Here is a 27,760-nt window from a genome sequence, read left to right on the forward strand (position 1 = left end):
ATGGCTGAAATGTTGGACAGCGACAACGTTGAATTTGAGATGACCAGGCATCCCAGCAAGGTCTTAGAGGGCCTCAACAGTCTTCGGCTCAACAATATATGTTGCGATGTGATACTCTGCAGCGGGGGAAAGGAGTTCCCCTGCCACCGCATCGTACTGGCGTCCTTCAGTACTTATTTTCAGGTAAACATAGACATTTACTTTCCGAGGTCTTAAAATCATCTGTAGCCATGTTTCCATAAACGTATTCGAATTAGGGAAGCGAATTATCAGAAATGCGCATTAAGACAAAGCGAATTTAGCATGTTTCCATTTGCGTGTGTCATTCGAATTAGCGACGGTCGCAAGAGTTGATCGGGCTGATTTTTTTCAGACCGAACCTGAGCACTGCACCGTCTGCACGTCTGACTGCTGTGACTCGGTCGCTGTCTAGTAGTGGGAACTGGGAAGAAGGGGTTATCAGTCATCATCATGGCCCCAAATAACTTTTAAATCTATCTATAAATGCGACAAATCTCTGTCTGCTTGTTTGTAATCCGCGTATCTCGAGAACCGTTCGTCCCACCGGCTTCAGATTCGGCACGCGCGTTCCCCGCCGCCGCGCGGAGTGCAGTGCCGGGCCTCGACCCGACCCGACTCGCGGTTTTCCGAAACCGGCGCGAAACGTTCGGAATCTCCTTATGCGGAGCTGATTGTTGACATCAGGCTGTTCCGGAGGAAATCGGCGCAAGCGCTGAGTCATTGTGACATCACTTCATAAAAGGCTCTGACATCACGTACGCCACATGAGTCAACACAAAATCTCTGTGAATGTGTATGTATGTATGTAATCCGCGTATCTCGAGAACCCTTCTTCCCACCGGCACGCGCGTTCTCCAGATATGGGCATAAAGTCTGACATCAGAGTTTTCCGCAACCGGTACTGTGTGTGCAGAGATCTTCATATATGGGCATAAGTGGACAAAGACAAACAGATGGTCAAAACGGGTCCTATGACAACAGGTATATTGGGGTTTGCATTAAAGGGTGGGGCATTCATGGGGTTTGCATTAAAGGGTGGGGCATTCATTCCCTATTTCAAATTCGGCACGTGCGTTCCCCACCGCAGCAGGTAGTGCAGTGCTCGGCCTCGACCCGACCCGATACACGATTTTCTGGAACCAGCACGAAAGGTTCGGATTCTGATGTCTGACATCAGGATTTTCCGGAACTGGCACTGTGTCTGCATAGATCTCCATATATGGGCATAAAATGGATGCAGACAGACAAATACAGATATCTCCATATATGGGCATAAATGGACACAGGCAAACAGATGGTCAAAGATCTCCATATATGGGCATAAAGTGGACAGATACAGATATCTCCATATATGGGCATAAATGGACACAGGCAAACAGATGGTCAAAACGGGTCCTATGACAACAGGTATAATGGGGTTTGCATTAAGTTTGTCTCCTCCTCCATCTGTTTGTCTGTGTCCCTTTATTCCCATTATGGAGATCTCTGTATCTGTCTGTGCCTCCGACTGTGTTGCAGACACAGTGCCGGTTCCCCCTTTAATGCAAACCCCATTATACCTGTTGTCATAGGACCCGTTTTGACCATCTGTTTGAAAAAGCGACAGAAATCTCATATATGGGCATAAAATGGACGCAGATAAACAGATATCTCCATATATGGCATATATGGGCATACAATGGATGCAGAATCACAAAGATCTCCATATACGGGCATAAAAGGGACACAGACAGACAGATACAGAGATCTCCATATATGGGCATAAAATGACGCAGATAGACAGATATCTCCATATATGGGCATATATGGGCATAAAATGGACCCAGAACTATAACTGCAGTGATCTCCATATATGGACATAAAATGGACACCGACAGACAGACAGATACAGATATCTCCATATATGGGCATAAATGGACACAGGCAGACAAATGGTCAAAACGGGTCCTATGAAAACAGGTATAATGGGGTTTGCATTAAAGGGCGGGGCATTCATTCCCTATTTACATTGTTCCGAGTTGGCCAGGTCGCCGACTAGACGCTGGGCCGCCCGAAGGGCGGCCCAGCTTCTAGTATATTACAATTGGCGACGAGTCTCTTACGAAATTGGCAAGAGTTCCTCTCAATACATGAAGCTACCGGTTCACCGGGAAAACCGCGGTCGCTGCACAGTGCTCATCCTCCAAGTTTCAGCGTCCTCTGGAAGGTCAGGTGGCCGATCTGCAAGCTCACAACGCGGCGCGGAGACGTGGATGCGAGCTGCTGTGAGCTTGTAGATTGGGCACTTCAGGCACGCAACACTGTGTGATGAGGAAGGGTTCGCCACCGATGACTCCGGGAGGTGAAAACGGGAGGAATTTACACGGCCCGTGTCACTCCGTGTGTAACAAACAACCGGTTTGTTTTGTGGGCTAACGCTATACCATGGACGTAAAGCGGCAGGGGAAATTGTCCTAGAACGTCATAATCTATTTGCATTTATTGTCTGACCCGTTTCCATTCACTTATGGGCATTTAGTTTATTCGATAAAGGCTCAAAATCCTCCTCCAAGCGGATAATTTTTTTTGCGGATAATGAAAGTTTATTCGCATTTAGAAGTGTTTCCATAAAAACATTTTGCGAATAAGCCGTTAATGCGCAAAAAGTGGCTTTATGGAAACGCCACTTGTGTGGTTGAGTTTGGTGTCTCTCATCTTACTCTTGACAACACAACACAGATTCCTGTGGGGTTCAGGTCAGGCCAGTTGGTTGGTCAGTTAAGGCCAGTAATGCATGGTCAGTACACCAGTTACTAGTAGTTTTGGCTCTGTGGGCAGGTGCCAAGTGCTTCTGGCTATAAGAAATCATCATCTCCATAAAGCGTGTCAACCTATGGAAGCACAAAGTGCTCTAAAATCTAAAGGTAGATGGATGTGTTGACTCTGACTTGATAAAACAATGTGCAGCAAAACCAGCATTGCATTGTATTGGTGGTGTTGGTCCACTGTGTTGTATCAAGTCCAGAGTCAACACAGCCATCTACACAGGGATTTTAGGGCACTTCCGTACATCAGCAAGCTTTACGGAGATCATAATTTATTTTAGCCAGAAGAACTTTGCACCTGCCCACAGAGCAGGCCCGGCGGCACGAGGAGGACTGCTGGGGCCCATCCCCCTCACTCGGACCACCCGTCCCATCAGAGAAACGGCAAATACTCCAAAACAAAGGCGAAACACTAATTTGCATAGTGATCGCAGCCTTAAGCTCACGGATAGTCCACAGAGCCAAAACTACTAGTAACTGGTGTACTGACCATGCAAGAACTTTTCAGAAGTTTCACATTTCTGTATTATAAATCCTTCTTTTGAGTGGTCGTGTGTAATATTCTAATATTTTGAGATGTGGATTTTTTGATTTTCCATGAGCTGTATGCCATAAAAATCAAAATATAAACAAAAAAGGTTTTGAATAATTCACGGCAGAATCCGCTCATCAGCTGGCAACCATACTTTGGTGTGGCTGTGCCCTTACAAGTGAAAGTCCAGAATTCAAAATGCACTGAGTAGATGTAGTACCAAAGTACCAAAAGTAAAAGTACTCATCATGCAGACCGTTTTACACGTTTTGAAATGTATACTTTGTATACAAATCTTTTGAAAATAGCAGATCTACAAGCTCACAAGTATTGTGAGCTTGTAGATCGGTTATTTTCAAATGGCTAAAATGACCAAATATTCAACCTCTTAAACCGGGACCCTTAAATCAGTGTGCACTTTCATCGTGCATGTACGTGGACATTCATGCACGTTCATGCACACAAACCTGGTGGAAAGTAACTAAGTACATTTACTTAAGAGCTGTACTTGTATTTTACTTAGGGTTAGGGTGCGGCTGTGGTTCAGGAGGTTGAGCAGGTTGACCATTGAACTGTGGGTTGGCGGTTTAAATCCTGTCTCCTTCTGTCCACATGTCCAAGAGTCCTTGAGTACCTTGCATGGTTTCCTCCTGTGTGTGTGTGTGTGTGTGTGTGTGTGTGTGTGTGTGTGTGTGTGTGTGTGTGTGTGTGTGTGTGTGTGTGTGTGTGTGTGTGTGTGTGTGTGTGTGTGTGTGTGTGTGTGTGTGTGTGTGTGTGTGTGTGTGTGTGAATGTAATGCACAATCTATGTAAAGCCTTGGATAAAGGTGGTATACAAATGCACCATTTAACTTTTACTTAAAGGGGCACTCCACCACTTTTCAACCTATCTTCATATCCTCACTAATGTTCATGATAAAATATCACAATTTTTTTCTACTCAGTTTGGGTCTCATAGGAGAGCTGTGGGTCCTTCCTACCGGTGACATCATCAATGGGAAATGCAAGCTAATAGAAACTGCAGGCTTTCTATTCCTGAAAAAGTTGCAGTGTTAAAGTGGAAGCCATTGTTCTCGTGATAATAAAAAAAATATTTTTTTCAAAAATATTATATTTTTTTGTGCTATTTTATCATCAACATTAGTGAGGACCTATTATATGAAGACAGGTTGAAAAGTGGTGAACTACTCCTTTAAGTATTTCCAATATCCAATACTTTTACTTCCACTACTACATCTTGGATCCTAATATTGTACTTTTACTCCATTACAATTATTTGAAAACCTAAGTTACTAGTTACTATATAAATGATATATAAATATAAATGATATTATGAAACGTACATAAACCACTTTAGCCCTTTTTATACAGTACCTTGGCTATTTGAAAATAGCTGATCTACAAGCTCACAGCTTGTAGAGTTGCTATTTTCTAACGTTTTGTACTTTTACTTTTGGTACTTTAAGTACTTAATGATGCCAAATACTTTTACTCAAGTATGTGTTATGTATTCTGTACTTCTACTTAACAGAGCATTCTACTTTGCAGTATTGATACTTTTACGTTTTAAGTAAAACATTTAAGTACTTTTTCCACCACTGTTGCTCTCAGCATTGAATTCAGACACACAATGATTTTGTAAATGTTTTCAGATTGGACAGGCAAGGCTGTTTCCATGAAAAGAACATGATGAACGTCTACGCAACCACTGAAAACAACTATTATTATTACACTTTTAAAACCGGGACAATATCCTAGTGAATGTTGAAAACTGGGTCATATTAGTGTTTTAGAGATATTTGTCGGCACACGGGAGACACTCAGCTTGAAACTGGGACGATCCCGGCCAAACTGGTCACTTTTTCAACCCACACAGGCAATGTTTACAACTGCCATGATGGAGTCCAGACAGCATGAGGTGGAAATCAATGGAGTGGAACCTGAGATGATTGACATACTGGTGAACTACGCCTACACTTCAAAGGTGGACATCTCCACCACAAATGTTCAGGTGATGATGTAATAATATACATTATTCATTGTATCCATTTAGGTTATGTGTGTTCATAAAGTAGTGCCCTATTTTGGACTTATCGCATGACAGCGGCATGCAAAGTAGTGAATATTAGTGCTTAAAGATTTAGCCTGAGCCCTCGCCGACCCGTCAGAATTTTTCACGTATCTGTCGGGCTTTGGGTCAGGCCCGGGCTTTGAAGCTGCGCTCGTAACTTCTGTGATAACATGACGCCTCTCACAAACTCCGGTGAGGGTGTGGCCAGACAGTACGAGACTGATGCAACATTAAGTCCCATGTTTCATACGCGTCTCGTACTGTCTGCTGGATGCAGCCTCTGCTGCGCTGGGCAGCGCTGCTATCGCATCCCCTCCGCTGCTGCGAAACTTGTGTGTGTGCGTGTGTGTGATGTATGCATGCACTGCCAGCGGGGACATCGTTGAAACTGTCCACACAGTCACTTTTGTTTTGTATATCCTAATATTATAGAAGTTGTGTCGCTGTGAACTTACTGTTTTTGTAACTATAATACCCTGCACCTGCTTTCTGAATTATGTGACGTCGCAATTGTTAACGTCAAACCGTGTTCTCCGAGCGAGGCTCTGATGTTTATTTAGTTCCTTAATTGGACGGTAAGCCCTATTTGCTACTCTAACTAAGTTGTTTTTTAATAATTTTGAAAATTCTGTTAACGAATCACCAATATTTATTGAAAAAAAGGCTGCATTGTTTTCAGCAATTAAGCTTGTTCAGAAAAATGGCTGGCTACGGGCTGAGTCGGGCTTCAATTGTCAATCATGTATCGGGCTTAAGGTCGGTCTCAGGCTGACGCTCTGTCAGGCTGGGTTGGGCTCGGGCTCACAAATTTGATTAAAGCTCTAGTGAATATAGCCGATCTACAAGCACACAGCATGTTGCAGTTACCAGTTAGGCACGTTAATTGAATATAATGGGGCTGCCTGGTTGAAAGTGGTTCTGTCCGTGAGTTTTATGAATATTTAACCAATGAAAGATATTAACCTAAAAGTTTATGACCATTGTTATGATCTTGGCCTAGGGGTGCCAGAGACCACAACAAAAAGGGGGAGACGCAGACAAACAAAGTTTAAATAATATTTATTAAAGACTTAAATCAAATAATTGAACCAAACCTAAAGAGATGAGATGTGTAATCAGTCAAGTCAGTAGTGGAATGCTGTATGGATGCATGAGTCGTGTAGTGTCTTATGTGTTAGCCAAAGTGTTGAAAAGAGTGCAAAAGGAACAGGGGGAGAGGAGAACAGACAAGCAGTGAGTGGAGCAGAACTGGAAGAGGACTGGGGAGGCAGGCTTTTATAGGGTGTGCACCGGGCCCAGGTGCACGCCAATCTGCCTGATGGCCAATCAATCAGTCTCTGCTCCCCAGTCCTTTAGAAAACAGGAGAACAGAAATTACCACAAAGCAAATAGACAAATCATAACCAACGAGTGCAACCTATCCTAACATACATAACCTACAGTCCTCATAGTGAGGGGACCGTCACACCCCCCCCCCATAAAGACGGGGTCCCAAAGGGATCACCGGAACAAGCTTTAAATATTAAATACTAAATATGAATACTAAATTTACAACCTACCGTATACTACCTATACCCACTCTACCAATGGCCAACCTCCCGCCCTGTCATAGGCCTTCATCCCAGCAACTGGATACAAAAGCAAGAAGCATTTAAGAGCTTAAAGACCACAGCAGGACCCCAGAGAGAACGTCCACTGCACAAGGCCACGAACCTCATGTTTGAGCACTGTATAGGGAGAACACAAAACAGGTCACTGATCAGTAGAAACAACAGATAACAGGCCACAAAAACTGTCCCTCCAATGTCTAACCCCCCTATCACCAGCCACCACCCCAGCAACTGATGCATCTAAGGGCTGCATGACTGGCCAAGAGGGCCACTGGAGCCTATCTCCATTACTTTACATTATTTATTTTAAAGAGTACCACCCAAATCTGGCCTGGCCCCTGTAGAAATTCAGACATCGCATCATGCCCAACAAAGAAATTAAGGCATCGCATCATGCCCAACAAAGAAATTAAGGCATCGCATCATGCCCAACAAAGAGTACCAACCACGTCTGGCATGGACCCTGTAGAAATTCAGGCATCGCATCATGCCCAACAAAGAGTACCAAGTCCAACCACGTCTGGCTTGGTCCCTGTAGAAATTCAGAAATCAAAGTAGGGTTAAGCCCACCCGAAATCCATACATCAAAGTGGGGTTATAAGTAAGTATAACGAAGCCCACCCCGAACATGTCAAAGCATTTCCCCACCTCGAAAACTGACGTGCCTGGTGGAGAACTCTGGATACCTCTGTCCCCACCTCCCAGCCGTTCAGCCCGGTGGATGGGCTGTATACCCATTTCACAAATTAATGCCTTAACACACAAAGATCGGTATAACACCCAATCTGTGCTGCTGTACCTGCAATTTAGTTTCAGTGTCCACTTCAGTTTTTAAGTGTCAGTTTTTCAATTGCCTATTGAGTATCTAGCCTCACTTTTTCCTGATCAGCTTGTAACTTAGCTTGCAACATAACTTATTTTTTCCTCAATGCTAACCCTGCAGGGGCCAACACCCTAGGTGCAGGAGGCACCCATGCAGCACCCAACACAGGAGGGGAATGAGAAATCCTCCAGAATAGTTTTTAGAAAAACAACGCCCTCTCGAACGTCGGGAATGGTCAAATTATTAGCAAATAGCATACTAACAAAACGCACCTGTATACCAAAATACCACCCAATCTCTACTTTAACCTTAACTCCACCTCACCACACCATCCTGCCCACAATCTCAGCAACCTCGCATGCAGGAGCAATTTAAGAGACCGAAAACAGCTTGGCCTACAATGGAGAAAAAGAAAACAGGAGACATCTTAGGTACAGAAGCAACCCAGGTCATGCAACCATTTACGGGACTACACACTATAGGATCAGCAGTGATGTAAACTATATATCTAATTACACCAACAGGACTTATCGTACTCACATACAGACCTGCATTTCACCCAAAACAGCTGACCAATTATCACAGCTTAACCCTATGGGCAGCTATCTTCAGCCGCACACCAAACATGTTCTCCCATGGCAAAAAAGAAGAACTGTGCCACGTTCTACTGTACACTAAAACAAACGCACCCATACCACCAACCAGTTGAGTTACATCTTACAATTTCTATATGATTAAACCCCCATATTTTAACCATATCAATCCCACTTCTTGGGGAAAAAAACACTGTTTGCTCCCCGACTACATATTTTGGTGAGCGCTTTTGTCAGCCAACCAAATCTTTTCAGCAAAAACGCTGCTGGCACCAAATCACATTTTCTGCCCGAAACAGTAACTTTAACAACCCGCAATTCATGCTCTGGTCAATACATAAACTGGTACACTTAACTTACTCTACACAAGCACGCTCCACAATTCTTCTTTGGCCATCTCTATAATAGCCATACGCATACTTGCGTTAAAATAAGACTTCATCTCACCTTGTTTGAACGGTGAATGGTGTTGAATGGTGGCATCAATATGGTGTCCTGGTACAGGGTTTGTATGAGTCTCTGTGCAGCCATTTTAGCAGGGCCTGCTGGGGGGAAGTGCACCGAGCCTGCAACCGATGCGCCTCAGCGCCGCCTCTCTGAGACGGGCCAGAACTACGGCCACCCATAACCCCTCCCAGCTTCAGTCTGGTGGACCACTCATCTGGTGGACCACTCGTCTGGTGGACCACCCGTCTGGTGGACCGCACCGTCTGGAGGGTCGCACCGTCTGGAGGGTCGCACCGTCTGGTGGACCGCATCCGTCTGGTGGACCACATCCGTCTGGAGGAACCAACCGTCTGAGGAACCAACCGTCTGAGGAACCAACCGTCTGAGGAACCAACCGTCTGAGGAACCAACCTCTGTCTGACCCTGCTTTGTGTAACCATCATGCTACAAACCACCGACCAAATCAACTCAGTTTTTCCTGCCACCTGTTGGAGATGTATTCATTTAGGAACACCCTCAGTCTTAACATTGACCGGAGTACTGTTTAGCCACTTGCATTACTTAGCAAGAATGCCAAGTCCTTTTTGTTACCATCGACTGACGTGACTAGCCAATATTGACACAGAGCAGAACCATAATACAGAAAATGGGCAAAAATGTATTTAACAATAAAAACAATGCCGACTGACAAAAACACCAAGCGAACCTATTTAACAAAAATGACCTATACTACCCATCAGCTCCTCTGAGAAAGAGTCTATGAACTCCTCTAGAGTAACCATCCTGGCTAATGTGAAATTTAACAGTCCCCCAGCTGGCAAACCAAACTTTGAATACAAAACCAGCCAGGAACCCTTTAACTTAACAGCCGAAAACCAGGAAAAAATCCTCCCCACTATACCAACTTAACCAAATACTATAACTTAAGCAAATACTTTATCAAACTTTAACCAACAACTCATTAAAGTTAACCCAAAATGTTAACTGCATCTCCCACTTAAAAGTCCAGACCAAAAAGCATACTGTAGCAGCGCTTTCTGTACTCACCGGACCGTTGATCAAACAGAACAAGGGAATCCCCAGGCATGATTCCCAAACGACCTCACTCCAATTCACCAAACTACAGACCAACGAGCAATTAACCGACGCCCCAAATTGGCCAATTGACTACACATTGCGGCGCAGCACTAACAAACAAATGCAGAAGGGCAAATCACTTGATTCACCAAACTTACTGCATATCAAAATCAAAGTTTAGCACGAGACGAGCCCCCACTTGTTATGATCTTGGCCTAGGGGTGCCAGAGACCACAACAAAAAGGGGGAGACGCAGACAAACAAAGTTTAAATAATATTTATTAAAGACTTAAATCAAATAATTGAACCAAACCTAAAGAGATGAGATGTGTAATCAGTCAAGTCAGTAGTGGAATGCTGTATGGATGCATGAGTCGTGTAGTGTCTTATGTGTTAGCCAAAGTGTTGAAAAGAGTGCAAAAGGAACAGGGGGAGAGGAGAACAGACAAGCAGTGAGTGGAGCAGAACTGGAAGAGGACTGGGGAGGCAGGCTTTTATAGGGTGTGCACCGGGCCCAGGTGCACGCCAATCTGCCTGATGGCCAATCAATCAGTCTCTGCTCCCCAGTCCTTTAGAAAACAGGAGAACAGAAATTACCACAAAGCAAATAGACAAATCATAACCAACGAGTGCAACCTATCCTAACATACATAACCTACAGTCCTCATAGTGAGGGGACCGTCACACCATATAATAACTTTATTGGATCCATTGGAACACAGGAGGTTCTTATTTCCATTTCCTGGACATAACGGTCACTTTTTTTCACATTTTATTACGTTACAGCTGTATTCAAGAAAATTATAAATTTACTTTTTTTTCTCAGAATTCTACACACAATGGTGCAAAATGAGAAAACGAAAAAGGTATTTTAGAAAGTGTTAGTGTTAAAAATACAAAATTACAAAATCACGTCTGTATAAGTATTCACCTGCTTTACTCAACACTGGCAGCAATTAGAGCCTCAATTCTTCTTGACTATAATGCTATAACTTGGCACACCTATTTTGGGTCAGTTTCTCCCATTCTTCTTTTCAGATCTTATCAAGCTGCATCAGGTTGCTTCGGTTCACAGCCATTTTCATATTTCTAGATCAGGGTCCGGGTGGGCCTTCTCCAGAAATGGGGGTCCGGGTGGGCAACTCCAGGACATTAACATACTTGTCCTGAAGCCACTCCTTTGTTATCTTGTCTGTGTGTTTAGCCGGCTTGTCCTGTTGGAAGGTGAACCTCTGCCTCAGTCTGAGTTCCAGAGCACTTTAGGTTTTCATCATGAATCTCTGTAATTTGCTAAAAAATATTTTTTTTCTATTTTTGTAATGTTTTTTCTTTCTGGCCTCAATTACACCAAAAAAACACAACTTTCACCATGCAGTTGTTTCTTTGTGGTCCATCGTTTTGTGCATAATGAGGTTCTGATGAGTGAGTCAATTGGCTCTCCGGGATATTCGTCACATGCCCCTCTCCTCCTCGGGTCTACCCCCCCTCTCCCTGCCCTCCCCGCCCCTCTCTCCGCTCTCCTGTCTCCTACACCTTCAACACTATCGCATTGCCATACACAGCCCATAAGGAAGTAACCTCTATATATTATATTGTCCTTTAATTGTAAATATGGGCATATAAAATAGCCTACATTTATCCATTCAGATATCTTATTTACATCAATATTCTTCATATCAAGTAGTCCGTTTATGCTTTGGTGAAATAATGAAAATCGCTATGTATCGCAATGTATTTTCCGCCCTGGCTGGGCCTGACGACGGCGCACAGCTCCCTGGTTTACAGAGCTCCGTGGAACCTCCCTCCTCCTTACCGGCTGTGTCCGAGCACAGCGCACTGCTTCCCGGGTAGATCTCCGTGAAACCTCCCTCCTTTTACCGGCACTCTGTCTCTGCTGTGACCGTGCACAGCGCACCCACACACACCCACTGGCACGGGCCGGCGAGCAGACAGTAAAACGCTATGATAACACAAGCAAAATAGGTGGTTCTCTAAACTGAGGCATTTAGCCAAAATATGTTGCTATAACTACATAAGGACCGTGAAGTTTTTCTGCATCGCGGAGCAGAGCCATTGGAACGTTACCGCGGCGCGGACGGTCTAAATCAGGGATGTCAAACATACGGCCCGCGGGCCGGATCCGGCCCCAGGCTTGTAGAGCATACATTTCTGAGCATTTAGAAAAAAAAGTAAGTCTCTAGCCCATTCCTGTCAAGAGTTATGATTGTTTTAAGAACTGCAGGCTAGGTTTCTCCCACCAGCTGGCAGTGATTGAGTTGATTGATTGGAATGTCAAGTGACCAGCTCTCTCTCTCTCTCTGAAGATGACAGCATTGAATGGGGTGGGGGGTCTGGCTATGAATAATACCTGAACATACCTACAATATTCGAACTGTACTCAAAGATTACACATATTAGACATGGAAATTAATGTTGTTAAGAAAATAACTTAAACTTAAAAATATAATAATTCCGATATTTTCTGAATATGCCATTATTGTTCATTACTTTTATTATTTTTATTATAAAATACAATAAAAATAATTATTGTCCTGCATCAATAATATTTTTTTTAGCTATTTACAAAATTATAGCAGAGACTATCAGGAATTGAATTATTCTATTATCAAATGGTTAATTCTTATTGGCACTTCTTAAAGGAGTAGGTCACCCCCAAAATGCCATGGAGCCAATGTAGACTCATTCCTAAAACAGACATTTGATTACAATAAATGCATGCCTATTGACCCAAATGCATTTGGGTCCCCATCCGGAATCAATGGGGGGAAGTGTACTATTATCAATTTTTTGTCTTAGTAATGCGACAAATAAAATAAAAATATATTATTGAACTCAAGTCTCCATGGCATGAGTAATCAAAGAAAAAAAAAGTCATTTTGGGGATGAACTACTCCTTTAAAGGACCTACACCATGAATTTTCACTTTTTCTATTTTAAAACCTTTTTTTGGGGTCCCACTGGCACCTTCTATCCTCACAAAGTCCTATTTCTGTACATTGTGTCTTTCTCTGGTTTTGGGAAGACAGAGATGAAAAGCTTTCCACAGGTTCTCAGAACAGTGCTGTTCTGAGAGTTGATCCGTGTGACGTCACACGGATTCCCGTTTTTTTTTTTTCAGTCAAAAAAAAAAAAAAAAAAAAATTCAATTTTTTTTTTTCAAAACTTTTTTTTTCTTCAAAAAAATGCAATGCAGAGTCAAAGAAGAAAAAATTTTTTTTTTCAAAACTTCAAAAAAAATTTTTTTTCAAAAAAATCTTTTTTAAAAAAAAACTTTTCTTTCAAAAACTTTTTTTTTTCAAAAAACTTTTTTTTTTCAAAAACTTTTTTTTTCAAAAACTTTTTTTTTCAAAAAACTTTTTTTTTTTCAAAAAACTTTTTCTTTTTCAAAAAACTTTTTCTTTTTCAAAAAACTTCTTTTTTTTCTGGAAAAACCCCACTAGATGCGCCCCTGAGCAAACAGAGGCCGTTTTGGTATTGCAGCTGGAGAGCCTCATTATAGTAGAGCTAGAACAAACAAAAAGAATGGTCAGAGTGTTTTTTGAGGGTTAAAACCTGTCTAAGACTCAATTTTGAGCATATATTTATACAAAAAATATAGTTTTAAAAGCATGGTGTAGGCCCTTTAAACAAATAGCATCTCTCAACTATAATACCAATAATGAAAGTAGCTATTTTACTTAATAATGAACACAATTTGTAAAATGATATACTGCTATACTGCTAGCTATAGCAGTGGCTGAGACGACAGGAAGAAAAACAGGGCTCCGGTAACTCCTTGCATTGAACACAATTCCCCGCTGATCATGCAGACGCATATGCCTCAGGCCAGGGCTTAGCTCAGCCTCTTTAGCTGCGATGGTTCTGTGTGTATCACAGTCACTGTGTCTTGTGCGACAGCAACGAAAATGCGAGCACGCATCTCTCTGTTGGAGGGGCTGCCGCGGACCTGTATGTGCGTGCGTTTGCGTGTGTATGTGATGCTGCGACCACTATGCTTTCCTGTAGGGATGGTGTTGGCCATGTGATGAGCGGTGCCTTTTTCAGGCCAAAGAGTTCAATCTTTGTTTCAACAGACCCGATCATTTTCTAGGTTCCTTTTTGCAAACTCCAAATAGGCTGTCATGTGCCTTTTACTGAGGACTGGCTTCCATCTGGCTATTCTACCATGAAGGCCTGATTGGTGGAGTGCAGCAGAGATGGCTGTCCTCCTGGAAGGTTCTACCATCTCCACAGAGGAACACTGGAGCACTGTCAGAGTGACCATTGGGTTCTTGGTCACCTCCCTAACCCAACTGCTCAGTTTGTCCAGGTGACCAGCTCTAGGATGAGTCCTGGTTGTTACAAACATATTGCATTTACAGATGATGGAGACCACTGTGTTTGTTGGGACCTTCAATGCTGTGGGAAGTTTTTTGTTAACTTTACCCAGATCTGTGCCTCGATACAATCCTGTCTCAGAGGTCTACAGACAATTCCTTTGACTTCATGCCATGGCTTGGTTTGTGCTCCAGCATGTTACATGTGGGACCTGATAAGAGACGTGTGTGTGCCTTTCTAAATGAACTGAAATCTATTACTGGTACATTTACCATAGGCTGACTCTAATCAAGTTATAGAAATATCGCAGGGATGATCAAGGATGGTGGTTTTCTTGTGTAAATAAGCCAAGTGCTTTCTAGGATCTCCTTTTAGTTAACCTTGTGCCAGTGAACTGTACTGTCGTATAACAGTACCCTTTTCTATGCAAACTTAGAAAGTCTTCAATCAATCACTCAATCAGTAGGAATGGGTTGCACCTCAGCTACATTTTTAGTGTCATAGCAAAGGGGGTGAATACTTAAGCACATGTGATTTTGAAAGTTTTCCTTTTGTAAATACATTTGCAAAACAACTTAAAAAAGGGTTTTTTATTTTCATTGAGAGGCATCATTATGAGGTATAGTGTGGGGAATTTTGAGTAAAAAAATATTTTGAATAAGGCTTTAACATAACAAAATGTGAAAAAGGTGAAGGTGGGTGAAAGGTTCACAAGGCACTGTATATGTATGTTGTTTCTTTTGTCTAGGCCCTACTAGCGGCAGCAAATTTCCTGGATTTCACGGCTGTTAAAATGGCTTGCTGTCGCTACATGGAGAGTCACATGGATGAATCGAACTGCGTGGGTATTCACTGCTTTGCTGACGCCCACTTCTGCAAAAAGTTAAAGAGACGCAGCATGGATTACATTCGTCATCACTTTGGTGTCGTCTACCAACAGGTCAGAGATTTAGTTGCTTGTCAGTTGTTGGCTTTTTCTCAGATACTGTACTGTATGTCTGTGGAGACTTGAGTACGAGTCAGACTAGTCATAGCTGATAACAATCTTTCACCACCACAACTGACCCAAACATCTGTGTAGAAACATTCAATCTTGTCCACTTCCATTCTATCTGGCTGCAGTAAAATTGCATTTTCTTATGTTTCTTCTCTGTGTGAAAGAAGACATGTGGGGCGGCCTCTCACACAATGGGCATGTGCAGTGTGCACAGAGCTATCAAAAATCTGGTAAATAACATTGATTTTATTATGGCAGTTAACCGACATTTATGGAAACCTCTGGTATCCTGAGTGTTAAGCTACTGTCACTATTCCTTTTCACCTATTGGGGTCCAGTGGGCACTTAAAGCTATACTGTGTAAGTTGCTAAACTAGTGGTCAGTAGCGGTATTGCTTTTTTCGGACGTTTTTAGCCCAGAGTCGTCGCGGACCACTGCCGCGGACCACCGGAGCGGCGCCACAAACCACCGCGACCGATACGAATCCGTGGAGGGGTAGAACCATGGGTAGAACATAATTTTCTGGCCGGGATTTGGGGATTAAGAGGTTAAGAATCCTTCACCATGGTAAACACTGTAGCTGAGCGAGGCTACTTCCTGAAGACACGACAGATCTGCTGTGATTGGCCGGTAGTGTATCATGTGTGTATGATCCGCGATATGATTGGCCAACGTATACAGATGATGTAGATGACGTTATTTTTCCGCGAAAACCGGACCCCGGCCAGGATCATAGAAAACATATAAAGAGAAGGCTTTAGAAGATGAAAATAACGGAGTGGTTGTTCTAAAACTTTAGCGTTTTAACAGTTAGGACAATTTTAAGATTTGTTTTATAAAAAAAGTTACATGGTATAACTTTAAATGTGGTGGCCTTAACCACTATTACACCTTAACCACCAAACCACCTTAACCACCAAACCACCTTAACCACCAAACAGAACCACGTGTCACCATAGAGCACTTCCTGTAAAATGTACAGTAACGGGGTCTTAAATGTCTATTGTATTTCTCCTGCCCCTAGGAAGAGTTCCTCTCTCTCCCTGTGGAGAAGCTGACGAAGATTCTTGCCGGTAACCATCTCAATGTGTCCAAGGAGGACATGGTGATTGAGGCGGCCATGTTGTGGTTGAACCAGTGTCCTAGCCGCAAGCAGAGCTTCCATAAGGTCAGTCACTTTTCAGAGAGATTGAGAAGTCAAAGCAATGAGTCTGCTTATGGCAAGCTCAAAGGAATGCTAACTTGCTTGCTAGTTAGCTGTTGATGGTTTTCATAGTACCATGTTTTTCATGCAATTCATATTGCACGTAGGGCTGTCATGGTTATGACATTTTACATGACAATTAATTGTCACTCAAGTAATTGCGATTAAAGATTTTATTGTATTTTTAGGCAGAGATGGGCAGTATTTGAAATACATGTATTTGAAATACTTTTTGTGTATTTTGTCATTTGTATTTGGCTGGGATGGAAACATGGACACATTTTAAACATTCACAAAGGTTAAAACTGTAGTGGGAAGACACATTTTCTTTCAGTCTAATCTGGTGGTGGTTGTGGTGGTTTGTGTGTGTCTGTTACAGCCATAGCACTTGACTTTGATTTGCTTCGAATGTAATGTGCGTTTTGATTACAGTTTCTAATTCCTTGTGCCAGCAGAGCGCACAAGTACTGTGTTCGGCTGCGTATGTATGTATGTAGGTACAGTAGGTACAGTAGGTAGGTAGTGTGTGTGTTTAAGCCCATAGCCCAATCAGGGACCAGCATTTCTGGCAACGTCATGTTCCAAAGAGGGACGAATCATTCCTGGTGATGTCATATGTGGAGGCCAGTGGTGAGCACACCTCATGGCGCACTCTGCTGGCGCACAATTAGGCCGAGTTGGCCTACTTGTGCACAAGGAGCCAGTTGGCACCTTGACAGAGTGCAGTTTTAGTTATTTGTGACCATAGGTTGCAGTTTAGTATCAGAACTGACACATCCTGTCAGTACGTATGATTATTATTCATGCCAGGTTGGGTCTGTATGTCGTTCTGTCCCATCTGTCTGTTGAACAGCTACTCTCCGTTCATTGTGAAACTTTGTACTGTCACGTCCGCACAGCGGACCTGGGTCTTTGATTGTCTGCCTTATGTTTCTGACTTATGATATGTTTCCGACAACTGTCCTTATTTTAGTTTTGGACTTATTAGGACTTTATCTGTTCACTGTTATGTATTGAGGCTTGTATTATGTGCCTGGTTCCTGCTCTTATTTTGTAGTGTCGATACTACTTATGTTGTTATCTATTTCCTGCCTCTACAGTCACAGTTCACTAGCTCCTCAGAGCTTGGGTTATGTATGCCATTATTGGGTTCTGGACTTTTAGGAATTATTTCTGCTGTTCAGTTCTGTATTGTCTGACTTGTGCCTTTCTGTATATCTGTATTTGTCAAGGTTACTGTTCTGTTTGGTTTGGTTATGTTACTGTTTTTGCCCTAGTGCTCTGTATCTTATTTTGTAGTATGTTCTGTGTTTTCCTGTCAGCACCTGTAGTTCTGTTTACCTGCCTTGTCTCACCTCCCCTTGATTAGTTATGTTCTCCTCCTGTGTACTGTTGTGCTCCAGCCAATCCTAGTGTTGAGTGTTTGTTGAGTTCACCTGTGTCTAGTTAGTCCTTGTCTATATGCACCCCTGTGTCCTGAGTTCTTTGTCAGATCGTCATTCAATGTCAGCGTGAGCTTATGTCTTGACTTTGTGTTTTCTGCATCTTTGAAACCAGTTACTTTAATAAAACAGTTAAAGCTATACTGTGTAAGATTCTCAACTAGTGGTCAGTAGCCCTATAGCAAACCGCGGTCGCGTTCGCGTCTTTCGCCCGTTTTTCGTACCTTCACACCCCCGCGTCTGCCTCCACAACGCCGAGAGCTATCTTTGGAGGGGTCCCTGGTTCCTGTGCGTTCAGGCATTCCGGAGAAACGGACTACTTCACCCTGCCTGGTAGGCGAGATTACCTTTTGAGTAAAGAGACACACGGGCGACTACAAATATGGCGACCCCACTTCAAGATGCGCTGTGATTGGCCGGTAGTGTACCATGTGTGCATGATCGGCGATGTGATTGGGCAACGTATACACAACGTATACAGATGATGCAGATTACGTCAATTTTGCGCGAAATCCGGTCCACGGCCAGGATCATAGAAAACATATAAAGAGAAGGCTTCAGAAGCTGAAAATAACGGAGTGGGTGTTCTAAAACTTTAGCGATTTAACAGTTAGGACAATTTTAAGATTTGTTTTATAAAAAAAGTTACATGGTACAACTTTAAGTTGAACTTCTTGCTGCATTTGGTCGTACTGCTTTTGGGTCCTCTGAACTGCACCCTAACAGTACACACACTTCTGAGAGGCCAAGGAAGAACCTTATATAGTGCTATAAGAGGTCGTAACAGCCCTCGTTAGGCAACCCGGCCTGGCAAAGATCTGCACTCTGAGGTTACACTTTTCCATTTCCATAATGTTGTTCAACTAATATGTTCTATTTGTTATTTAAAGGTGTTAAAGCACGTCCGGTTGCCTCTTATCAGCCCCTCCTACCTCCGCCATGTGATTGAGTCTCTGGATGTGGTGAAAGAGAACCCAGGCTGCCAGAGGTTCATCTCTGAGGCCAAGGCGCGTCTACCACCAGGTAGCCTACATCAATGTTTTTGGTTTGTCCTGAGGAAGATTCCTGCAATGTGCATGCATTTTCGCATCATGTGCACAAACTTTTTTACATGAACTTTGGACCAATATCTAAAGATCTGTCTGAGCAGATTTTTTATCTAAAGATCTGTCTGAGCAGATTTTTTTTTTATTGAGAATGTCTTTTTTAATAATTCAATGAATATTGCTGTTTTATGCAAATTATTCGTCTGCCTCTAAAACATACATGCAAAGTCACATTTTCATGATAGAATACTCTAGTGGGTTAGTCCAAATGTCACTGAAACAATCTTACCCCATTTGTCCTTTATCCTGGGATTTTTGAGCAATTTGCATGAAGTGCACATTTTTTTTATATATGGGTAATAATAATAATAATAATAATAAATATAGCTGCAAGCAGCGATAAAGTGGCCAAAAACGCCTCGAATCATGAACACAGCCTGCGTGAAATTTTGCACGCACATTCCCACTTGGTCAAGGAACAGATTCGACCCTTCTCACCATATATATTGGCCTGTTATAGCGTCACCAGCGGGTCAACTTTTGCATAACAAAATTTTGGAACAAGATGCCTCAAATCACACATGCAGCATCTGATTGCCGCGAAAGGCCAAAGAACACGTGGCGCCCTTTTCACATTGGCCTATTATAGCGCCACCAGGAGGCTAGAAAAATCTACCTGACCTGCTGGAGATCTGTTCTCGGAAGAACACAGCTTCTCATTTTTCTTTGATTTCTTTTCCCACTTTTCTTGCTTTTCCTGCTTTTTTCCGCAGCTTTTTTCCTTTCCTACTTTTTCCTGGCTTGGCCACTTTATCGCTGCTTGCAGATATATTTGTATTTGTATTTAATTGCCCATACCGTTAATTTCATGTAATAACACTGCTTGTCTGCATTTTAGTTCAATTAGCATTTTACGTCAGTAACATCAAAGAAAGCACTGCCTGCGATCTTGACATTTCTACTATCATAGCTATTGTTTTTTGGCTTGAAGCGAGCCCACAATTGTTTCGAAGGAACAATTATTTTACAATTCAAGCTTTAGATGTTTGTGCTTGTCAACATGTATTTCAATTTTCCCTGGATTCATTCAGTGCGTACTAATTAGGGCTGTCATAACACTTCACTGCAGTACTAGAGACTAAAGGGACAACCAGGACATCTCTGTATTAACACTTACAGTATAATACTTTGTTGTATGAAAGTAGCAGGTGTACAAGCTCACCACACGTTGCAACATAGGAGCTTGTAGATCCACCTTTCATGCTATGTTTGACAAATTTGTTGGTTAAAAGGTGACAAACTGCATACCTGTGAGATGGTCCCCTTATATTGAATGAATTAGGATTCCTCCATGAACTCTTACTGTACTGTAAATCTACTCTGGCTCACCCACTCCTTCTTCCTGCATGCTGAAGTGATCTTGACGGTGTCTGCAGTGGAGGAGCGGTCGTACACCCACATAGTTCAGAGCTTTGATCCCCTGACCAGTCAATGGAAGACTCTGGGACGCCTGCCATTGAAAGTAAGCGGGTATGCTGTGACTGCATCAGGTGAGGAGTACCATCAGAGTCAATGTACTGTACTTACAGTAATCTACTGTAATGGATCCTACTCTGTTTTGCCTCTCAATTATCAGTAGCAATGTATTGATGATGTGTTGCACTATTAGTCTACGGTCATTCAATACTGTCTGCATGCAAGCAGTTTCTTATCCAGACATTTGGTGAAAGCTGGCTTTACGGCCATCATACAAGGAATAACGTTGCACAGAATCCCAAACTACTACAGCCAGTGATGAGCGCGGAAATTATTGTCAGGCAAGTAGGCATCGGACGATAGCTCTAGTAGCAGCGACGGTAACATGTCCTTAGGTTGAACACCCTTTGGTCCATCCACCAAAACCTAACCTTAACCCTAACCTGACAGGGGTGCTTAGCTAACCTGCCGACGCTGGTGAGTAGCTAACCTGCCGACGTTGGTGAGTAGCTAACCTGTGACGTGTGCACTCCCTCGAAAACAGCTAAATCTACACGCACAAATTATACTGAAGACACGATGAGCAGCACCCAGCTGCCTGCAACTAGTTATAAATCAGCGGTTTTCAAAATCAGTGAGCCTCATTGTGCGAACGTGGAGTGAATGCTATGAAGAAAAGTCTTCAGGTATGTGTTTTCTCAAGCCCCCCAAAACAGGCCAGCCTCAGAAAAAGGTGAAAACGAAGGACACAGATGGAACAAGTGATAGGAAATATGAATCCGAACAACGTCACAACGCGTGTAGATCTATTTTCAAATAACCCATATATAAAATAGGGGGTTAATGTATGTTTTATAATATCATAATTTATAACTGCAAAGTAACTAGTAACTGAAGTTTTCAAATAATTGTAGAAATAATATAATACGGTAATAATAATTACCTATATTATCCCACGGGGGAAATTCAGTTACATTATGGATATGATTTGGATTGTGATATTAAAGAAAATCTAAAACGTGACACGATGTCACGGCACCAAGTACAGACCTATAGCCTACTTTTCGTGAGCAGCTGTTTGAATATAGGACACATTGAAATTAAATTAATCGGTTGTGTAACTTTTGGCATCTTTATAAACCTATATATTTGCAAATACAAGACATTATGTGTCTTGAACACAGCCAGCCGTGCATGCTGTTGTGGCAAAGTTGTAGGCTTGTAGACTAGCTCCAGTTGACAGTCATGCAAGGTTCTTTACCGTATATGACACCCACATCCACTCACACCAGCAAACTGGCTGAGGTGAAAAGTCTGGTGACAGGAGGTTACAAACTGGCTGGGAATCAGATTTTTAGAAGCTACAAATGACAGCATAAAAATAGAAAGGATTGCCAAGCCAATTTCACCAGCAACAGCATCAATAGCAGGGGCGTCACAAGGAGGGGGAACGTGGGACTGAGATACCAGGGCCAAGGCGGAGGGGCTTAACTATACTTTAGCTTTTGAAAAATAGCAGATATACAAGCTTGCAGTGCGGCCGCACTGAGCTTGCATTTCAAGTTGCATATGCATAATCTATTTATTTATACATAAATTGTTGTAATTCTGCTCCTCTCCCACTATAGGCTCTACTCTGTATGTGGCTGGAGGAGAATACTCTAAAAAGGGGGAAATCAGTAAGGAGATGTGGCGCTATGATGTCAACCATAACACATGGTCGAAGATGGCTGACATGTATCACAGACGCTGCTTCTTTAGTAAGATAGTCAAATTAATTCAATTCAACCACATCAATGTTGACATCCCTATTGTGCATATCATGATATGCAAAATTAATGCATTTAAATACATAGCATTTTCTAGATTTTCAAGTCAGTGATTAGCAGTTTAAAATAGGCTGTAAGTGGTTATGGTAAAGGCAACAGATGAGGTACACATTGAGATTTTTTCATTATATGTACATGTATAAAAGAAAGACGGTGTGAAAACGCAACTGTACAAGTAGAATAGATCAGTTTCAAAAGCAGATTAATAACATCAATAGTGAAGCAAGCTGCTAGTTGTACGTACTGTATTGCCTGTACTTGATACAGCTACAGTTTTTCTTTTTTTTTCCTTAAGTTTTTCCCCAAAAAATGTTTTAATCGCTTGTTCAAAAACGTTATAAGCGTTAATGTTTTCCAAATGTAAGAGGACCGGTGTGTGTCTGTGTCGGAGACATGTCTGTGTTGTGCATGCATGCATCGCAGATTCGCATGCATGCGGCGCTAGTCAGGTCCGGGACTACTGTCTGAGAAACACTGCTGGAATGGTCTGATGCATGCGTCATAGCGATGCGCGCTGACTGGATGTGTTTTGTTTACCTCCTGCCTTTGCATGCATGCTTGACACGAAAGCTCGCTTTTTAATGGCAGCGTCGCCTCAAGATTGACAATAAAACACAACACAAAATACACTACTCGTCGTTAATGTGACACACCCGTGGACACGGTCGGGGAGGGAGAGCGAGGCAGACCAAAGCTCCACATTTGATACACTAGCCTGGGGTGCCAGCCAGAGCGCACCCACTACGTTCCATGGACTTTGTCACTCCGCTTCTAGTCTCTAGAGAACAGACTCTAACGCAAGGAAGAGCAATTATTTATTATAATTATTATTAGGGCTTTGATGCAAGTTCTGATGGGTGCAGCTGCATAAGTTGTGTTGCTTAAAGTAATGCACCGTTGTGCTCTCCTCTCAGCTGCTGCTTAGCGGGAAAAAAAGTGAAAAAAGTCGATCGACGCGTAAACTTTCAGCCTCGACATGTCGATTCTTAAATGATGCGTCGATTAACATCCCTAATTCACAATGCTCTTTATACTGTTAAATATAATTTAAATGTATGTTGATGATTCCACTCCTGACATCAGAGCCTTGAGTATGAGGAGGCATGTGTTTTTTTGCTCTTCAAACGTGATTTACAATATTTATATAACATACAGTATGTATTGTTGTTTATGAATGCCAAATCCTGCATTCATTGAATTTAAAATGTTCTTTTGCCATGCATGTTTAACTTTGTTTTAGAATAACAAAAGACAACAACTGGAATAGATGCTTGCTGTCTTGCTTACCCACGGAGATGCTGCATAGTGCATATGGCTAATGATTTATGTTTTCTTCTCCCTGCACAATCCTGGATGTTCCATAGGGCTGGTGATGCTTGACGGCCTTGTAGTTGCAGTGGGTGGCTTGTACACTATGAAGACTCAAGACTCAATCGAGTTTTACAACCCCAATACCAACACCTGGACTATCAGGGAAGGTGTCGGTGTGGTTTTCAAATCAAGTCTTGTGGTTGCACTAAATGGACTGCTCTATTTCATTGGTAAGGAACGGTTTTATGCAAACCCAGATCAGCTGCTGGGTTTCATTGTCTCCATTAGGCCAAAAGGCATGTCAGATTCTTCAAAATAAAGTGAATGCCAAATAATTACCAAAATAATGGCATCCCAAGTTTTAAGATTGGCTTCCAAAGTTTGCAGGCGTTCTCTGTTTTGAACAACATGTCTCAAATCATGAACACAGTGTGCAATTTCAGTGAAATTTGACACACATTCCCACTATGCTGAGGAAGAAATAGCACTTGATTTTTATTTTATTTTATCATGGTGGTGCTATAGAGGGTATGTGCGTGACATCATCATCATACCCGGAAGTTTTGCGGGAACACCTATTGAGGGGCAACTTTCTAGTCCAAAAACAACTTTCTAGTCCAATCTGATTGCATTAAAGGCCCAGTTCACCTCTGGGACAACCAGATCTAATTGTATTATTGTATTGAACACAAAAAATAACTCAGGATTGTGTTGATCTTGTCCCAAACAAGGTGAACTGGGCCTTTAAACAACATTAAACTAACTTTGCCACTCGATTTACCATTCACTGCATACCCTCTATAACAGGTTGATTCGTGTTTTTAACTGCAGTGATCTGTGTAAAACTTTGTACTGCATGTGCACTCTCTAGAGGCCAAAGACAAAATGTTGTCATTTTTACATCTACCTTATATAGCACCACCAGGAGGCCGACTAATCGCATTTATTGATATTAAGCCTTCAGATTTTATCCACATTTCATGCTAATTGGTGCACATGATCTCTACATTCAAATGATCAGCACAGATCTGTTAGATTCTTCATATTCCAAAAGGTGGCTAGTCTCACGAGGCAGAAGTCTCCCCTCAGAGAGAAGGGAGAAATCGGATGGGATGTCAGTGATCTACTGTATAACGTTGTGCAACACAGTCCTGTGTAGCCAACCCAGCCTGGAATATCTAGGCTAAAGCATACTAATTAACTGACAATGTCGAAAGACTGGTATTATTAGGTATCCATTCTTCTCCTTTTGCCAATTATTCATGTTTTGCCATGTGTGTTATGCTGGGCCCTAGGTAGAGGATGTAGAGCTTCGAATCATACATACAACTATCAAACAGATGTATGGAGAAAGCTTCCCTCAATGCTGAATCCACGTAATAGTCCAGCTGCCTGCAGTCTCAACGGGAAGGTCTACGTTATGGGTACTGTATCATACCTGTTCTTTAATGGATTTGAACCCCAGTCTCCTGCTCGCCAGACCGTCGCACAACCTGTTGTGCCAATAGGGCTGAGCCTGATTGAAGGGGCTGTTGTGGGCCATGAAGGTCCCTAAGATCAAGTATCTGTTCTTAAGGTTTTTTTTAATTTTTTTTTACGTATTTTAGAGCACATGAATAAAGAAATCAACCTCACGTTATGTCAATCTCGTTTGCACACTGCGGCCCGTTTCATATTTATTTTCGAACCACTGGATCCCTTGCGCTCTCTCTCTCTCTCTCCTTGCCCTGAAAAACGAATTTTGCAACGTTAAAACGCAGCAGTGTGCAGCCAGATGTATCAGTCTAATATCTGATAGGTCCCCTTTTGGAGTGTGCCCTTGCGCTTCACACTTCAAGCCGGGGACCACCGCACAACCTGCAAGACAACAGGGGAAATGTAGGCATTTGGCACTTTGTCATACATTGGCTAAAATGCTTCTGACAGACATGGCAAACATGACAGTGCATCTGACACAGACTGTCATGATGTTTTTAGAAAACAAGCACACGCTTTTCATCTTTCAAACATACTGTAACAAAAATATGTTTTTTTTTTTAATCTTTTGTATATTCTCTATGCATGCTTATTTAATGTTTGATTCATCCACTATTTATCCATAAATCAATAGAGACCAAATCAAACTACAATTTCCTTGTTGCAGTGGGCCTACAGCATAATAATCAGCTGCCATTGTACTTTTCATCCATTCATTACTCATATTACATTATTATTACATCTTATTGTTACTCGTTTTTATCATTACGCAGCCTATACTTTTACATTACTAATATTACAGCACCACTCTCACTAAAACATCTGTAGGGTTCACATAGTTTGGAATATATTCATACAATTTTGCCTATCAATTGATGACACCTTGTTGGACAATTTCTCAAAGGTCTTTCCATAGTGTCTCCGACCACTGAAACTTTCGTCGAAAAGGTCCGGTTCAACAACAAAATGACGTCACTCGCCTCTTCTGAAAAGCATTACCCCGATTTAGAGTTTAGAGGAAATCCACAAGTCGGAAAGTCAGAACTCTCTGACGAAAGGTTTGGTGGTCGGAGACAGTATGGACAGGCCTTTAAGTTAAGGCATAAGAACTGGTACTTAAGACAATCAAAATACAGCAGTTCCAGAATAAACTTACTTCAACTTAAGTGCAGATTGGGTACTTAATGGAGCCCATGGTCACTTATCCTGTTGATTCCTTTTTGTCTATAGGTGGCGAGGTACTTGCAGGCTACCATGCCCGGACAGAAAACACAATGGAATGTTTCGACCCCAGGACCAACCAGTGGACCAGGTGTGCCAACATGCAAGTTCCACGCTGCTTTCCACGCTGCTTTCCTAACGTGGCTGCATTGGATGGAATGATGTATATACTAGGAGGACTGGACAACGGCAGGTAAGACACTGCTGCTCTGTGCATGCCTTGACAAACGTGGCTTCTTGTCCACAACAGACATTTGACTCTTACCTTTTGGTCTCTCTTTGTGCAGGTGGGTCCATAGCATTGAGCAGTACTGTGAAGAGACTGACACATGGCAAGTTGTTGGGAGACGTGGCACCTTGTTGGGAAGTTCCCCTCACGTCACTGTGGTCCCAGGTTCGAGTACATGTGTGTCAGGCTGAGGAATGATGATGCACCCACATCTGATGAAGACGATGAATGATGAAAACGATGATGATGGAGATCATGTACTGTAGATCACTGGTTCCCAAGCACTGGGATGGGACCCATTTGTGGGTCGCAGGCACATTATTGTTGCTCCCTTAATTTTTACGCCGTGCATTTTGTTTTTCATTATTAAAAAAAATATAGAAAAAAAAGAAACAATAAAACAATTCCAGTCATTTCATGAAGAAATCACAGAAAAGAAATTCCATAAATTAGAACACAAATGTCTAAGAAGTATTGAGCTTGTACATCTGATGTTTTCATTCGTTTGTCTCTCAGGCAAATGTCTAATTTCTCTTTTGGGTCTCGTGCTAAAATGTTGAATCTGAGGCGCCAAATCTTCCTGTAAAACCAGAATGGGTATTTTCTTTTCCCCTCAATGTCATAATGTGTGTGAAATGGGCAAACACACACCACCCTTTCGACAGCATCTTCATCCAGACGCTGACATCGGTGTGGTGGAGAGCTACCTTGTTAAAGTATGCTTGTTGGAAACATACCTGCTTTCTGGATTGTAAAACGTTTGACCAATGTTGATTTTCATGACAGTATTAAAGTTGTGACATGTTGAATGTTGCTAACATAACCAATCAAGACCTGTGAAATGAATAAGATTCATGTAATATAATACATTTTGATTTATTGACCTTAAAACAGGAAATGGTCTTTTACATACTGTACATCTGATGCTGTTTAATTCATTATAAAAATGGTGTGTCACAGACTAACATTTCAAACCACGTTAAAATCTATTTTGGCCACATTGTATGGAACCTTGACTGATGCCAAGGGAAGCGTATTATGTAGTATACACTATGCTGCAGACTTGATGCACTGTATAAACATCACAGTATGTTATCAAAACATTACTTTGGTAACATGGTGGTAACATTACTTCTTCGATCACGAGTATTATTTTATTTTTTCAAACTGTATGATTGAGACTGACCTGTCTCTCCCTGAATGAGTAAAGGTT

At 42.2% G+C, this 27,760-nt stretch overlaps 1 protein-coding gene across 1 annotated transcript; it reads left to right on the top strand.

Moving 5' to 3' along the window:
- LOC308280847 (kelch-like protein 24) lies at positions 1 to 26,779 on the top strand (the record flags this gene model as incomplete). The annotated part of the gene is made up of 9 exons (XM_080755165.1): positions 1 to 183; positions 8,990 to 9,178; positions 15,064 to 15,255; positions 16,338 to 16,481; positions 18,850 to 18,982; positions 20,421 to 20,555; positions 22,110 to 22,241; positions 26,328 to 26,511; positions 26,713 to 26,779. The coding sequence occupies 9 exons, from the start codon at positions 1 to 3 to the stop codon at positions 26,777 to 26,779; spliced, it is 1,359 nt and encodes a 452-aa protein (XP_080611291.1).
- Between the last annotated feature and the right edge of the window lie 981 nt (positions 26,780 to 27,760).

This window comes from Nannobrachium achirus (genome assembly GCF_963921795.1).
Source record: "Nannobrachium achirus genome assembly, contig: SCAFFOLD_47, whole genome shotgun sequence".
Taxonomy (NCBI): domain Eukaryota; kingdom Metazoa; phylum Chordata; class Actinopteri; order Myctophiformes; family Myctophidae; genus Nannobrachium; species Nannobrachium achirus.